This window comes from Ovis aries, chromosome 19 (genome assembly GCF_016772045.2).
Source record: "Ovis aries strain OAR_USU_Benz2616 breed Rambouillet chromosome 19, ARS-UI_Ramb_v3.0, whole genome shotgun sequence".
Classification (NCBI taxonomy): Eukaryota; Metazoa; Chordata; class Mammalia; order Artiodactyla; family Bovidae; genus Ovis; species Ovis aries.
The window spans coordinates 17559012-17573849 of NC_056072.1; the positions used below are offsets into that span (position 1 = coordinate 17559012).

At 40.4% G+C, this 14838-nt stretch overlaps 1 protein-coding gene across 3 annotated transcripts in view; it reads left to right on the plus strand.

Annotated features, from left to right (window-relative positions):
• The first annotated feature begins 287 nt into the window (after positions 1–287).
• The window catches only part of RAD18 (RAD18 E3 ubiquitin protein ligase), a 108338-nt gene continuing 93787 nt past the window's right edge, over positions 288–14838 (plus strand). For all 3 annotated transcript variants that reach the window (XM_004018298.4, XM_012099578.3, XM_042235920.2), the window contains exons 1-4: positions 288–425; positions 4789–4870; positions 11636–11697; positions 12893–12963. In XM_004018298.4, coding sequence (XP_004018347.1) covers positions 375–425; positions 4789–4870; positions 11636–11697; positions 12893–12963 — 266 coding nt within the window. In that variant the 5' untranslated portion in view covers positions 288–374. The remainder of the gene's footprint in view (positions 426–4788; positions 4871–11635; positions 11698–12892; positions 12964–14838) is intronic.

A 14838-nucleotide genomic window follows, 5' to 3' on the forward strand; every position in this document is an offset into this window, starting at 1 on the left:
CGACCGAAATGAGGAGGCATGAGCCTAGACTTGGAAAGGTTTGACAAGGCCTGGATGCGGTTTGATTCTAGGCTGTCTTTTTCTAAAATTCAACAGGCATTCATTTAGTAAGCGTGTACTACAAAACCCGCCTGCGGGCTTTTTAACCGCATAGGTGCGCACAGAGCCGTTGCGGGAGCCTGGCGCTTGAGCAATAAGAGCAATAAGGGCGGGCTGCGCTCCGCCCACGTACTGCAACTCCCAGCATGCTCTGCAAACGCGTCGGGCGCGTCGCGGACTGATGACGTAGCCCGGTAGCGCGGGGAATTTCGAGTGGCTGAGGAGCGCAGGAGACCAGCGGGTAGCGGACCCCCTCAGTTTCTTTAGAGGAGACCATGGACTCCCTGGTCGAGCCCCGGTGGCCTCCGGCCCTGGCAGTCATGAAGGTGAGTGCCTTGGGGAGGTCGGGGCCGTCTGGGCGACCGCGGGAGGCTAGCCCCACCTTGAGGGGAAAGAACCGGGCGCCAGCGGCCAGCTGGGCCAGGGTACTCTGCCCTGCCCCGCTGCTTGCCATCGCGTGACGCTGGGCCTGTTTCCTCCTCCGGCAAGTGCCGGGAACAGGCCTCGGTCACTGATGGTGAGCCGAGATTGGCCGTCGTGTGGAACGGGATACTCTGCGGTTCAGTCACAACAACAACAATGATCCTGAGAGAAACATTACTCCAAACAGTGGAAACAACAGTGCTCTAATCTAACAACAGAGCTCTAATCTTTTCTTAGAGCTCATGGCGTGTCAAGCATTATGTAAACTCTCCCAGTACTTTAGTGGAGAATCTCCCACAGTGACACCGGACAGAGTTTGGGTGGATCTTGCATCAAGAAACATTTATTTAATCACCTAGCAAAGCAGGTGTCTCCTTTACATTTTCTTTCATTTCTTTCTTTCTTTCTTTTTTTTTTTTTTTTACTTTATTTTACTTTACAATACTGTATTGGTTTTGCCATACATTGACATGAATCAGCCACGGGTGTACATGAGTTCCCAATCCTGAACCCCCCTCCCCCCTCCCACCCCATATCATCTCTCTGGGTCATCCCCGTGCACCAGCCCCAAGCATCCTGTATCCTGTATCGAACATAGACTGGCGATTCGTTTCTTACCTGATAGTATACATGTTTCAGTGCCATTCTCCCAAATCATCCCACCCTCTCCCTCTCCCACAGAGTCTAAAAGTCCGTTCTATACATCTGTGTCTCTTTTGCTGTCTCATTTCTTTTAATTACGCTCAAGAAGCCTAGTGCTAATTTGCGTTAAGTCCTCCCTAACTGTGTTCTAACTCTTAACTCTTGTGCATCACTTTCTCTCTCAAACAAATCTGGATTCTCACTTAGACCAGCCTTTCATTTTATTGAAGTCTTTTACTATTAAATAACATTCATTTTTGCTCCGTGGACAATAGTAGTGAGTCCTGGATTCGTACAGTGTTTGATCGAGAGCGAATACACTGTACTGTACTAGCTAAGAATCAGTTGCCTGGTTTTTCTCCTTGTTCTGTGATTATTTCAGTGTGACTGAGCAGGATCACATTCTCCTGTTGCTCCATTTTGTTAACTAGGAATTATGGTATCTGCCCCACTCACTCATAAGATGAGTTTGAGGATAAAGTGAAGGGACTTAGAAGAGGTTAATATCTGCTGTCCTCAGTATCATCTGAAGTGCCTGGTGACTTGAGATCTCCCCATAGTGAAAAGCTGACATCGTGGAAGGATTTTGGAAAGCTGTGGTTCTGCGTTTGTGGTGGCCTTGGCACCAATGTACAGTGGAGAAGAGCGTATATTGAGTTCCAGTGCTTCTGTGTTAAATTAGTTTCTGCCTCCTATTTAACTGTGTGGCCTTGATTCAGTTACTTAACTTCGCTGAGCCTGAATCTCTTCATCTATAAATTGGAGACAGAAATAGTTCATATAGTTGGTGAAATGAGTTGATGTATGTGGATGGGGATCCTGTTTGGTTTATTCGTGGTGCCTAACACAATGCCTGGCACATTGTGGACGCTCAAAAATTGTTTGCTTATCGACTGAAGGTTTTCTTGTTGTTTAGTCGCTAATTCGTATCTGACTCTTTTGTGACCCCATGAGCTACAGCCAGTCAGGCTCCTCTGTCCATGGGATTTCCCAGGCAAGAATATTGGAGTGGGTTGTTATTTCCTTCTCCAGGGGATTGTCCCAACCCAGGGATCGAGCCTGCGTCTCCTACATTGGCAGGTGAATTCTTTTACCACTGAGCCATCTGGAAAGACCATCTAGAAGGTAGTAAGCATTAAATTAATATATCTTTATTATTATTATCAACACATAATGTGTTATTTCTCCCCCTGCTTTTTATTTGTTGTCATAAAGATTATAAATTGAGTAAGGGAAGTGAAAGCTCTATAACTTGTAAAGCTGCCTGCTTTGTAGATTTAAGCATGTTTTATGTATTCCCACAAAACTTCCACAGTTTCCTTTAGTGGCAGGTTCCATGTCTCTGGGTTGGCTGTCGCACAGCAGCCTGAGTAGGATTCAGTACCAGAGAGTGTTCAGTGGTGTAACTGACTGAGCCCATATTAGAATCATGGAATCTGAAGTTTGGAAAGCCAGCCCTCCCCCACCCCCCACTATTCTAATTCCTTTTACAGTGTGTCCATCCATTTCTCTCCTGGTGTTTGCTTGAACTTCTCCAGGGACAAAGAATTAGCTGTTTCCAGAAGTAGCTCTATTTGGAGTTCTTTCTTATAATGAATAGAAATCAGACCCCAAATCCATAATTCCTAACTGAGGATCCATGGAAAAACTTTGGTGTTTGGAATTACTGGTATATTGTTTTCTGTATGTATTTTTTTTAAAAGAAGAGAATTCACAATTTTCATTTATTTTTCAAAGGGATCTGTGATCCAGAAAACTTAAGAACCATTGCTTGAATGATTCAGTCTTCTCACCTATTTTGTACTTCCCCCTTCTACTTTCTCTTAGGTTGAGGAAATCTTAGGGCATCCAATGAACTGGATGTTTGTACCGGAATGTTATAGCTCCTCGGATGTGGTTCACCTTCCATGGATCTTGCTCAGCACATCTGGCAGAACCACTCCTAGGAGTGGATGGCAATAGTGAAGGAAGCAAATAGACCAGGTACCAGGTCTTTGGCTTCTGGTTCTGCCTCTGCTCTTAACTGATTTTTAGCACAATCCTCTAGCGTTTTGCATCAGTGGTAGATTACCACCCAAAATAATTGTAGATTTGGGCATTTGAATGTTTATTTCCCTGCTTTAGTGTTCCAGAAATTTGTTTTTGACAGATTATAGATGTTTGTAGATAGTAGAACAAATTAAAATTTAGAGTGGGATAAAGGAGAAAAATGAAGTTATGTAGCATCCTACTATCCAGAGAGAATCACTGTTTAATGTTTTCTCTTATTGTCCTTCAGTTTTTCTCATGTCTGCTTATGCACACACATACCCACAATGTGTATATGTATTTAAAATTTGGAATCACCGTGGAGTCAACTTCTTGGATTTGACTCCATTTGTAATCTCTATAGGCTTCATCTGTAAAATTGGCATATGGATGCTATAGACCTCCTAAGATATTAAAATACATAGTTCTGTTGTTATGTATTATTGTTGTATATTTGTTCTTCAATTAATCTTTTTGTCTGTACGTTTAAATTTGGGCTTTCCAGGTGGTAAAGAATCCACCTGCCAAGCAGGAGAAGCATGTTCGATCCTTGGGTTGGGAAGATCCCTTGGAGAAAAAATGGCAACCCACTCCAGTATTCTTGTCTGGGAGATCCCATGGATAGAGGAGCCTGACGGGCTTCTGGAGTCACAAAGAATTGGACATGAATTAGCAACTAACAACAACTTTTAAATTTAGGTCACACACTCACATGTTTCAAAAAGTATGTGAAACAGTGGCTTGCCTGGTGATGGAGCAGTTAGGACTCCACCATGTAGTACCGTGCAGAAAGCACTGGACTGACAGGCAGCAGGGAAGCTGGAAGTTTAGTCCTGATTGGCTGATGTGCACTGTGTAGTAGCCTGCTCTAGATACATGTTGACTCATTTGTGAAGCAAGGGTTTTAATTGGATACTTTCTGATGTTTGTCTGTAGTATTCCCTGATTTGAGGACCTTTCACCCAGCAGTGACTGTAGGCCTGGGAGTGGGGTCTGAAGAGGAGAAGGCTTGGGATAGAAGCTGGAAACGCATGCAAGTGGAACAAGAAGAGAGTAGGCCTCTTTTTTTGTGAAGGGCTGGCAGTATGGAGTGGGAATCTGAATAAGTCATATGGAGGAGGTTTTTCTCTACCTTGCACTTTACATGGACTTAACTTTTAAATCGGAAAAGGAAATGGCACCCCACTCTAGTACTCTTACCTGGAAAATCCCATGGATGGAGGAGCCTGGTGGGCTATAGTCCATGGGGTTGCTAAGAGTCAGACATGACTGAACGACTTCACTTTCACTTTTCACTTTCATGCGTTGGAGAAGGAAATGACAACCCACTCCAGTGTTCTTGCTTAGAGAATCCCAGGGACGGGGGAGCCTAGTGGGCTGCCATCTATGGGGTCGCACAGAGTCGGACATGACTGAAGTGACCTAGCAGTAGCAGCAGCAGCAGCAACTTTTAAATTAATATATATGACACAGAAGTATTATTAACTTATTTTTTTAGGGGATGGAGAAAGAATTCTGTGGCAGATGTTCCAGGTGGCAGATGTTCCAATCTTGGTGGCTTTCTGATAGGTATATATAAATTTTTTTGTATTTCAGACAGTAGATGATTTGCTGCGGTGTGGAATTTGCTTTGAATATTTCAACATTGCAATGATGATTCCTCAGTGTTCACATAACTGTAAGTATGCATGGTTTCTCTGAGTTAGAAAAATGTGATTTTTACATAACGTAGTGTTAATTTGACACCGAAGATAAGTACACATATTTATTTACAACTTTAGCCCCTTTGTGTTGAAGTTTTGGAAGGTCTTTCCACTATCTCCCTCTTGGATACTTTAAGCCTTTTATAACATTTATGGGAATGAAGATTTTGATCACTATATATGGTTATTTGTCCAGCACTTTTTAGATTTTAAATTTCATAATTTTTGTTTTTGACAGGGTAAGAGATAGGTGGTTCAACCAACTAGTCCTTGGTGTAGAATTTTAAAGTTTAAAAACCTTGGTGGACAAGTTCTCCCACTGAAGAGTATTACAGACAGTTTTATCACTTAACTTGCTTTGTGATGGTGGAAAGACTCACATGTTGAAATGTGTCTGTACTTCTCTTTGTGAGTCTAGTATGTACGCATTTTTTTATGCTGTAGTTCGATGTATTTAGTACACAGAGGTGCACTTGTCCTGTTCAGTATCTGGCTGTCCAGTTTATGGCTTATCTAGGCTTATGATTTTCTTATTCTCTATCTTTGAGTTGGTTTGTGTTGGAAAGTTAAAAAAAAAAATTTAGGCTTAAAAATGGCTTTAGTGGGTAGCAGTAGCTTTGGTGGAAAAGTTTCCATAAAGAAGACTTATGGTAGCAACATGGGCTTGATAGAGAAGCTAAGCTTGACTTAGCTCTTCACTTACTAGGTGGGTGAGTTTGCAAATGCCTGTCATTTCTTCAAATGTGAAACTTCAGAGAGTAGTTCCTGCCTTAGGAGATGATTGGGAGAGTCAGATGTAGAGAGTCCAGGGTCTGGCACATTATAGGGCCTTAATAAGTCTTAGTTTCCTTCTAGGGTAGATTCGTATTAGGAACCAACAGAAGTTTTTGGGGATTGTTTCTAAATCTGTGTTAAAATCTTCTTGATTTAGATATAATTTACATGTAACAAAAGGCATCCATTTCAAGTGCGCAGTAAAGTGTACAAGTGTCAGTAAGTTTCTTTTTTTTTTTTAATTTTTATTATTACTTTATTTTACTTTACAATACTGTATTGGTTTTGCCATACATTGACATGAATCCGCTACGGGTATACATGAGTTCCCAAACATGAACCCCCTCCCACCTCCCACCCCATATCATCTCTCTGGATCATCCCCGTGCACCAGCCCCAAGCATCCTGTATCCTGTATTGAACATAATGTTTATACCATATGATGATTATGGTTAAGCTTGAACATTTCTGTCACTAGATAGAGTTCTTTCCATGTCAATCAGTATGGCCCCAGGGAATTTACGTGTGGATCTGTTTCTGGATTCTCCTCTGTTCTATTGTTCTTTATGTCTATATCCTTGTGCCAGAATTACACTGTCTTAATTATTGTAGCCTTTTTAGTAAGTCTTCAAGTCAGGTATTGTCACTACTCCTACTTTGTTTTTCTTTATCAACATTGTTTTGGTTCTTTTAGGATCTTTGCTTTTTGTATGCATTTTCATATAAATTTTAGAATCAGATTGTCAGTTTCTTTCCAAAAAAAAGCCTGCTGGGATGTTTAGTGTGAAGTGAAGTTGCTCAGTCGTGTCCGACTTTTTGTGACCCTGTGGACTGTAGCCTACCAGGCTCCTCTGTCCATGGAATTTTCCAAGCAAGAGTACTAGAATGGGTTGCCATTTCCTGATTGCACTAGATCTAGAGATCAATTTAAGGATAATTAACATGCGATTTATGGGGTCACAGAGTCGGACACAACTGAGCAACTGAACTGAACATCTTAACAGTGTTGTCCTCAATATATAATCTTTTGCTTCTTCTTATATCTGTGGTACTGCACAGCTTCTGGAACAGCAGCAAACTGTCCAGCTATCTTTTGTTCTTGGTGGCCCCCAGGCACCCATCAGCACTCTGAGTCAGCAAAGTAGAAGCAGTCCCTCAGGCAGTCTCTGGAGAAGCTGAGATACTGGTCGCATCCTTCTCTCTTCTCTTTCTTTCCAAAGGAGAAGCCACTGAGCTGTATGAGGCTCCATCTGTACTGTGGGTCCTCTGGAGCAGCGGCCCTGCTCTTTTCTCTTCTGATTAGTCTCCCAGCTTCTAGACTAAGTTTGTTCAGTACTATGGGTTAGGTGAGATAGAAACAAGTCTCTTAGGCAGCCTGCTGAAAAGTGGGAATGTTGGATGCATGTTCTTCCCTGAAGAGAAGCCGAGAGCTGGGAATTCCTCCTCTCTACTCCCAGGGGAGGAGTAGTGGTGAATGATTGAGTCCTCATCCAAACCTTTGTTCTCAGTGACTCAGACCTGGTTCTTTTTCTTATCAGTGCTTTGATTCAGGCATGGTAGAAACCAGTTCCTGGGGCATCCCCATGAAAAGTCTGAACATTTCATCTGTGATTCAGTCTTCTCTCTCTCCTTCCCCTGGGAAAAGCTAGGAGTTGTGAGTCTCTCTTTGATTATGTGGTGCTGAGCCAGGGATAGGAACTCTGGCAAGTGAGGGCCACATATTTCCTACCAGCTTTGATGTGGCTGATTTTGTGCTTGTCTTGGGGTATGTGAGCATCTGAACTGGTATCCGTATTTCTCATAAAGGGAGTTGGTTTCTTTCTTGCTGATTTGTGTTACCATGGGGAGAACAGTGGCTGGCTTCCTGTTCTGCCATCTTTCTGACATCACCCACTCGCTCTGGCTAATCTTCTCTCATACTAAGGTATGATGCTCTGGGGTGTCTACTCAACGCCCAAGTGTTTAATGAGGTTTCTCTAAAGGGGCTGCTAGAAATTTTATGAACTCTTGGCCCTTTGTAACCACTCCAGTTATGGTTCTTTCCCTGGAAGTTGATCTTTATCTAGCCTCATGGATCCCTGTATATGTGCAGATTTAAGTTTGGTCATAGAATTGAGTAGAGATGTATGCATGTTTCTGGAGGTCTTTACATATATGTAGCTTTCTTTTTGGTACACTGCTGTGTGAATTATAGCTGCGTGGGTTGCCCTGAACTCTGATCTTTGTTTTCTCAACTAGCAAGAGTGATGGGCTTTTGGCTTTCCTTCCTGTGCTATGGTCAAGAAATTGCCTATGTGGTCAAGAAATTGCCTATGGGCAGGTATCTTGAGCTGTGGTTGAACTTCTCTCATTTCTATAGTTGTCCAAAGTCTGAAAATAGAGAATTTTTTTTTCATATTTCCCCCCAGTATTTTAGTTGTTTGTAGAAGGAGAGTAACTTTGAATATTGGTTACTTTCTCTTGGACAGACATGGAAGTCTACTCTGTAGATTTTAATTATGTCATTTTAGGAAAGAAAGATGACTTTCTAAATTAGTTTCGTGAACCCTACTTAGCTGAAAAACTGGTCTTTACTTCTGTTCTCTTTTTTTCTTGTTTCTTTGTCACATACAGTTATCACTGATGTCATTCTTTATCCAAGAAGTCGGTGGAGAGTACTTCCAATAATGATAATTTATTTTATGAGTGGTTGTTTTTCATATTCTACCTGTCATGATTCAGTACACTTTTCTGCTAATCACCCATTGTCACAGGTTCCCTCAAGACTAAAAGTTGCTCTGGGTCTATGATTGTGTTAATGACACAAAGGCCCCCAGAGCGTAGTAGGAGCCAGACAGCTGTCGTGTTCTGCTGTCATCCTGGATTGACTGGAATTAGTGACCCAGAATCCTAGCCACTTTGCTGGTCCTTAAACATTTCAGGATTTGTCTTTTTAAATTCCTTTATTCTGTTTTCCTATGTTTAGCTTTTCCAGTATGGGTAACAAACACTACATTGCATATCTGCTGCCATTAAGGTTTGAGTGAGGTGCAGTGGCAGAATGTGGGGCAATTGATCCAAATTCGTGTTGTTAAAGAGTACTTTTGCGGGGAGAGGGCCTGGGCTTACTCCAATCCATAAAACACCATTAAGTGAGAAATGTTCTCGCTAATAGACTGATCTGCTCAAGTGCCTGTTTGCTTTGCAGTTGCACAGTTTTTCTGGCTTGATAGTGGGAGAGGCTCAAATATTTACTGCTAGATGAGATCATTCGCTTTTAGGTACTATTAAATTACCACTATTTTAGAGATGAACCAGCAGCCATTTTTCTTTTCTTTTTGTGAATTTTGACTCACTAAATTAATTGAGGCTTATATTGGAATAAAAAGCAATTTAATTTTACTAAAAAAAAAAAAAGAAATTTGAAGTGTTCCATTTATTGACGTTTGCTCAATTAGGAGGAATGTAATATTCTTTCAGACAAATAATCAGTGTTATTCTTTTTCATTCTTATGAGGCAGCATTGTGAAACAAGACGGGGAGAAGAGAGAGAGTTACATATACGGAAAGGACATGCAATTATACAGAACCACACTTACAGAAATGCTGCAGTGCTGGTCGTTGGTTGAAAGAATGTTATTCTCTTATCAGCTCACTGGTCACTTAACACTGGAATTGGAGGCAGAGGTCAGCTTTGAAAGGATCTCCTATTCCTTTCAAACTTGGAACTGGATTTTCTCTTTTTTAATTGGACACTTCAGAATTATTTTTGAGATGGTTTATTTTCTCATAAAATCCTTAAGATCACATGCCAAAGGTTTGGTTTAGGTTTTAGAAACTTGATTTTTATTGTCAGGATGCTATGCTCTTCTGATGCATAAAAGCCAGCAGATGGCTGTATCCTGTTGGAGATGAGAAATACCTCTTTCCCTGGGCTTGCTTGTTTCTTTGAAGCGACCCTGTATTTCATTGTTTTACTCTTCCCTCCTCCACCCTATACACATGGCTCACAGTTGAGCTTTGGGGTGGGGGTGGGGGGGGGTTGGGGTGGAAAAACACTTCACAGGTGATTTAAATAAAGCCGCCTAGGAATACATTGTTTGAAGGTCTTCAGCTGCTCTATTTTGAAATGTGGTTGCTCACTGGAGAATAAATTATGCTGGTCTGCAGTTCACCAGCACATATTTGGTAGTAGACCGGGAAGTTGAAAGTAAGCCAAGAGCTTCATCTACTTTAGACTAGTGTCTGGTCTCCATATTTCAGAAGAAAGCACATATCATATTATGCAGAAGAGGAAGAAGTGGCCTCATTTTACATACTCTAGTACGTGGAGGTACTGATTAGATACTTACTGATACTATATAGGTATATATAATAAGTATGTGTTATAAGCAGATTATAATATATTAAATAATTAGTTAGAAGTATGTTAAAAGCATGGACTCTGATACTTGCCTTTGCCACCTATTAACACCATGATCTTGGGCAAGTTGGCTAAGCTCTATGTTGTGTTTTCCTTCTTATTAAATGGGATTCAGAGCTGCTGTAATAATTGAAAGTGTTACTACATCTACCGTGCTTTAAACAGAGCACGCAGTAAGTGCACAATGTTATGTTAATGAAATTGCCAATATTTGTCTCTTTTCTTTTGACTTACCATAAAGTTTCTTATGGTTCATCCTAGTAACAAAAACTATTAATTTTTAAAAAATAATTGTTATTCAATCAGAATCACATACTATGGATGTGATTTATTGGTCACAGTTCATTGATTCAGTACGACTGGGAATAGAGCCTATTAGACTACTTCACTAAGGGGCGGGTGTGTGTGTGTTAGTCACTCAGTCATGTCAGACTTTTTGCAACTCCATGGACTGTAGCCCGCCAGGCTCACCTGTCCATGGGATTTTCGAGGCAAGAATACTGGAGTGGGTTGCCCTTCCCGTCTCCAGGGGATCTTCCCGACCCAGGGATTGAACCTGGGTGTGCCGCATTGCAAGCAGATTCTTTACTGCCTGAGCCACTATGGATCCCCTTCACTAAAGTGAATTTGTGCTATTAACACATTAGCTACTAGTACAGTACCATTCAATTTATCAGGCTTGGGGAGATAATTTTACACTGCCTTGGGTGTGAAGAATTGAGTTCATGCCAATTTCTACTTCAATTGTTAAAACTTAGTGCATTGTTCTTAATACACTGAATTATATGTAATTGCCTCACTGCTTTCCTTGAGGTCAAAAACCTTTTCTTATAACAGCTTTTGCTACAAGAGTATTTGTTAAATGCAGGATGAAGGACATTATTTACAGAGTTAGAATGTAGAAATCCCTAATTCGATAATCTGGTATATATTATTTCTTAACACATGTATAAATCTTGTTTCAAAATTTATATTTTAGAATGTTAGGCAGTGGAGATATCTGACCTGTTTATACAAAACTATCCTAGTTCTTACCTTATGTTTCCTTCATTTTACAGATGGAAGATACAGAGAGAGATACATGTTGCTTATAGAGTTGTGATGTGCTAGGGACTCTTGATTACTATTATTTGATATGTATCCCTTTCCTAAGAATGCTACTAAGTCGTATTTGCAACTGTGTATAGTTAAGAGTCCATGTACTAGAATTTTAAGATTATAATGATAGACCTTAGATGGTGGAAATATTCTAGGGCTTAAATCAACTTTTATTAGAAGCTGAAAGTGAAAGCGAAGTTGCTCAGTGGTGTCTGACTCTTTGTGATCCTGTGGACTGTAGCCCACCAGGCTCCTCCATCCGTGGAATTTTCTAGGGAGGGGTACTGGAGTGGGTTGCCATTCCCTTCTCCAGGGGATCTTCCTGACCCAGGGATCGAACCCGGTTCTCCCTCATTGCAAGTAGACACTTTACTGTCTGAGCCACCATGTAAATACGTTAGAAGTTCGGTTCCAATATTATTATACAGCTTAACTAACTCATTATGTTGCATTTGTGTTTTTGCAGACTGTTCTCTTTGTATAAGAAAATTTCTGTCCTATAAAACACAATGTCCGACTTGTTGTGTGGTGAGTTTTTTTCTTTTCATTTTTTCCTTTAAAGCTAACTGATTGGTACAGATATTTCTGCTTTATGTATACACATAAGCCATGGGAAGATGCATGGTTATTGAATTAAGCTATATCAAAAACATTTTCAGAAAAGACTTCTAAAATACATATGTGGAGAACTGGGGTTTGTTCAACTGTTCATTAAGATTTTTGATAACTTAAATTTTTTTAGGAAGAAAAAGCTAATTTTAAGATCAGGATATAGCACACTTTAAATTTATGAACTATGTTTTTTATGGCTCCTCATTTTTAAAGATTTCTCAACTTGGGTAGAAAATCTGATGGAAGGATCATTTATTTGCAAAGGATTGATATTTTAGTATTTGTGCAGCAGGCAAAGATTTAATTTAACTGGCCCCTTACCTCTTGCCCAAATCAGACCTTCAGGGAAAACACCAGAAAATTTGTTAAAGTTTCCAAAACATTCCATGTAGTTGAAATAGGTGAAAAGGTAGGTAAAAAGGGAAAGGAAATGGAGGTAGGAGTAAAGAACGAAAAAGAAGTCATAGAATCTGGTGGAAAGGACACTGGGGCTAAAGGGTTCAGTTCTAGTTTGGTAGGTTGTTGGTGTCAGGATGTCATTGAATTCGCTCTGCTTTCAAGTCTAATCTCTTTACAACAATGAGGGATGCTGCTGTCCTCAAGGTGGTGTCAACACAGATTAACTGTATGCAAAATATTCATACTGTTCATTATTCATGCTGGATAACTACTGGGTTTATTGTTTTCCTCTTGCATTCCTGAAAACCAGTCTTGTTTTTAAAGTCTCTTTGAGCACCTCAGGTTCCTCCTGCATTACTGCTTAAAAGAGCATCTCTGTTCTTTGAAGGAGAAATTTTGAGGGAAACAGTGCTGCCATTTTGAAGAAGGATTCTTGCTCATATTAGGTTTTATTTTAGGCAGTACAGAGTGCATATGTTTTTACCAGATGCTTTGGAGAGTTTTGAATCAGACTTCCAGTCAGCAGATAGTGATTCACTGTTTTAAAATTCCATATTAGTATGAGATAAATGAACTTTATTTTGAGGCTTTCCTGGAAGACTTAGTGGGATGGGGAGTCTCAGGAGGATGGGGCACACATTTTCAAAAATGAGATTATGACAAGTTAATTATTGTTGCTGACCTTTTTCCATCTGTTGTTTTTCTTTTCTAGACAGTTACAGAGCCGGACCTGAAAAATAACCGTGTTTTAGATGAACTGGTAAAAAGCTTGAATTTTGCACGGTATGATTTAATTTTGTGACTAATCCCTAACTGCTTTTGCCTTTGATATGTGTTCCTCCCTTTGCTCTTTGAGCTTTTGAGGATTAGGGAATGCAGTGTTGCATAATTAGGGGTAAAAGAAAGGATTCGACCACAGTTGTTAATCACATGTGAACAATCTGATCATAATAAGAGTCTCTTCTTTTACTTAACAGAAAGTCAAAAAACAAGTTAGAATGTAAATTTGGGCACTTACTTTTGAGTAGTTCAGAAATGCTTCAGCTTCATCTTTTGTTTTTTGTGCCCAGCATTAGAATCAGCCATGTTCCCAAGGAGCCCTGGTTCCTTTCACTGGGGAATGGTATTTAGAAATCAGGATCTGGATGGAGCTGGGAATGCTCATTACTACTGGGGTGTCATTGCTTCTAAACCCTCTCAGTGGGCAGAGCTGGGTGGCATATGCGTGTGTGTGTGTACACACATGTATGTTTTATGGTTTCTGGGCCTGTTATATATTAATCCACTAATTCTTACTCTGATTTGCTCAGCATGTATAAAATGATGTGGAATGTGAAATATGTAATTGCTGGTGCTTTATGATGTGTAGCTTTACTTCTTAACTGTCAAATGCTTGATGGTGTTTAGTGAATGGTCACCCAGAGGAATTTAAAAAGGCATGTTTTATCAGATGATATGTTGACTTACTTTTAGTTTTAATCATTCAAGCCAAGCAAGAAATTTTAGTAGAAATGTACTGTGTTTAGTTAATGGCTAGGTGGCTGCATACTTAAGTTCAGTGACTTCCAAGCTTGTTGGAATATTCTTAGAGGTACATTACATTGCTCTCAAAACTGTAGAGAAATTTCTTTCAATAGAATTGCGAGTTTTTTCATTGGTTTGCATCCTAAAGATGATCAGATTTACTCCTTTGAACTTGCCTAATGTGGCATTCTAGAAATTGACTGGCTGGTTATTTCCTTAAGCAAAATCATGAGAAGATGGTATACTTTCCTAGATTAAGACACTCTGAGATTCTCTGATGCTCATAATTAAAGTGATAGCCTTTCTCCTTTTTATTTATTTTTAGCTGTGCTGGGCTCCTTTTTATTTATTTTTAGCTGTGCTGGGCCTTCGTCGCTGCACAGGCTTCCTCTAGTTGTGGTGAGCGGGGCCTGCTCTCTAGTTGCAGTGCGTGGACTTCTCATCGTGATGGCTTCTCTTGTTGTGGAGCACTGGCTTCTTGGATGCACAGTCTTTAGTAGTTGTGGCATGTGAGCTTAATAGTTGCAGTTCCAGGACTCTAAGCACAGGCTTAATAGTTGTGGTGCGTGGGCTTAGTTGCTCCACAGCATGTGGGATCTTCCTGGACCAAGGATTGAACTCATGTCTCCTGCATTGGCAGTCAGATTCTTTACCACTGAGCCATCCAGGAAGTCCTGCTTTTCTTATTTCAAAGTCATTCATCGGTTAGATTTTGTGAGGTCAATGAGAAGAGATGGAGCTGTATATTTAGAAAGGAACTGATTGGGGATTAAAAAAGAAAAGGAATTGATGGACTGTTTGCTTTTTTCTCATATGGTAAAATTGTATCGCATGGCTTCTTTTTTTCCTCAGCTGATATTGAAAGCTTAACCTCCCTGCTAGGAAACAGGGAGTGTTACAAAGAATAGCGTCTGTTTTGAAAAGAAGTTATTGATATCTTTGGGTTCATAGATCTTTTGGTAACTTAAAGGAAGCCTTGGAATGATTGCAGTCTCTTCTCTCCTCCCTGAAGAAATAGGGTATTTAAGTATTCTTTATAGTGAGTTTGGTGAGGTAGGAAGCACTCTCTGTAGATTTGGGATGGGTTTTATCATTTGCTTCTCCGTCTGCCTTCTTGGAATTTCCTCATGGTGA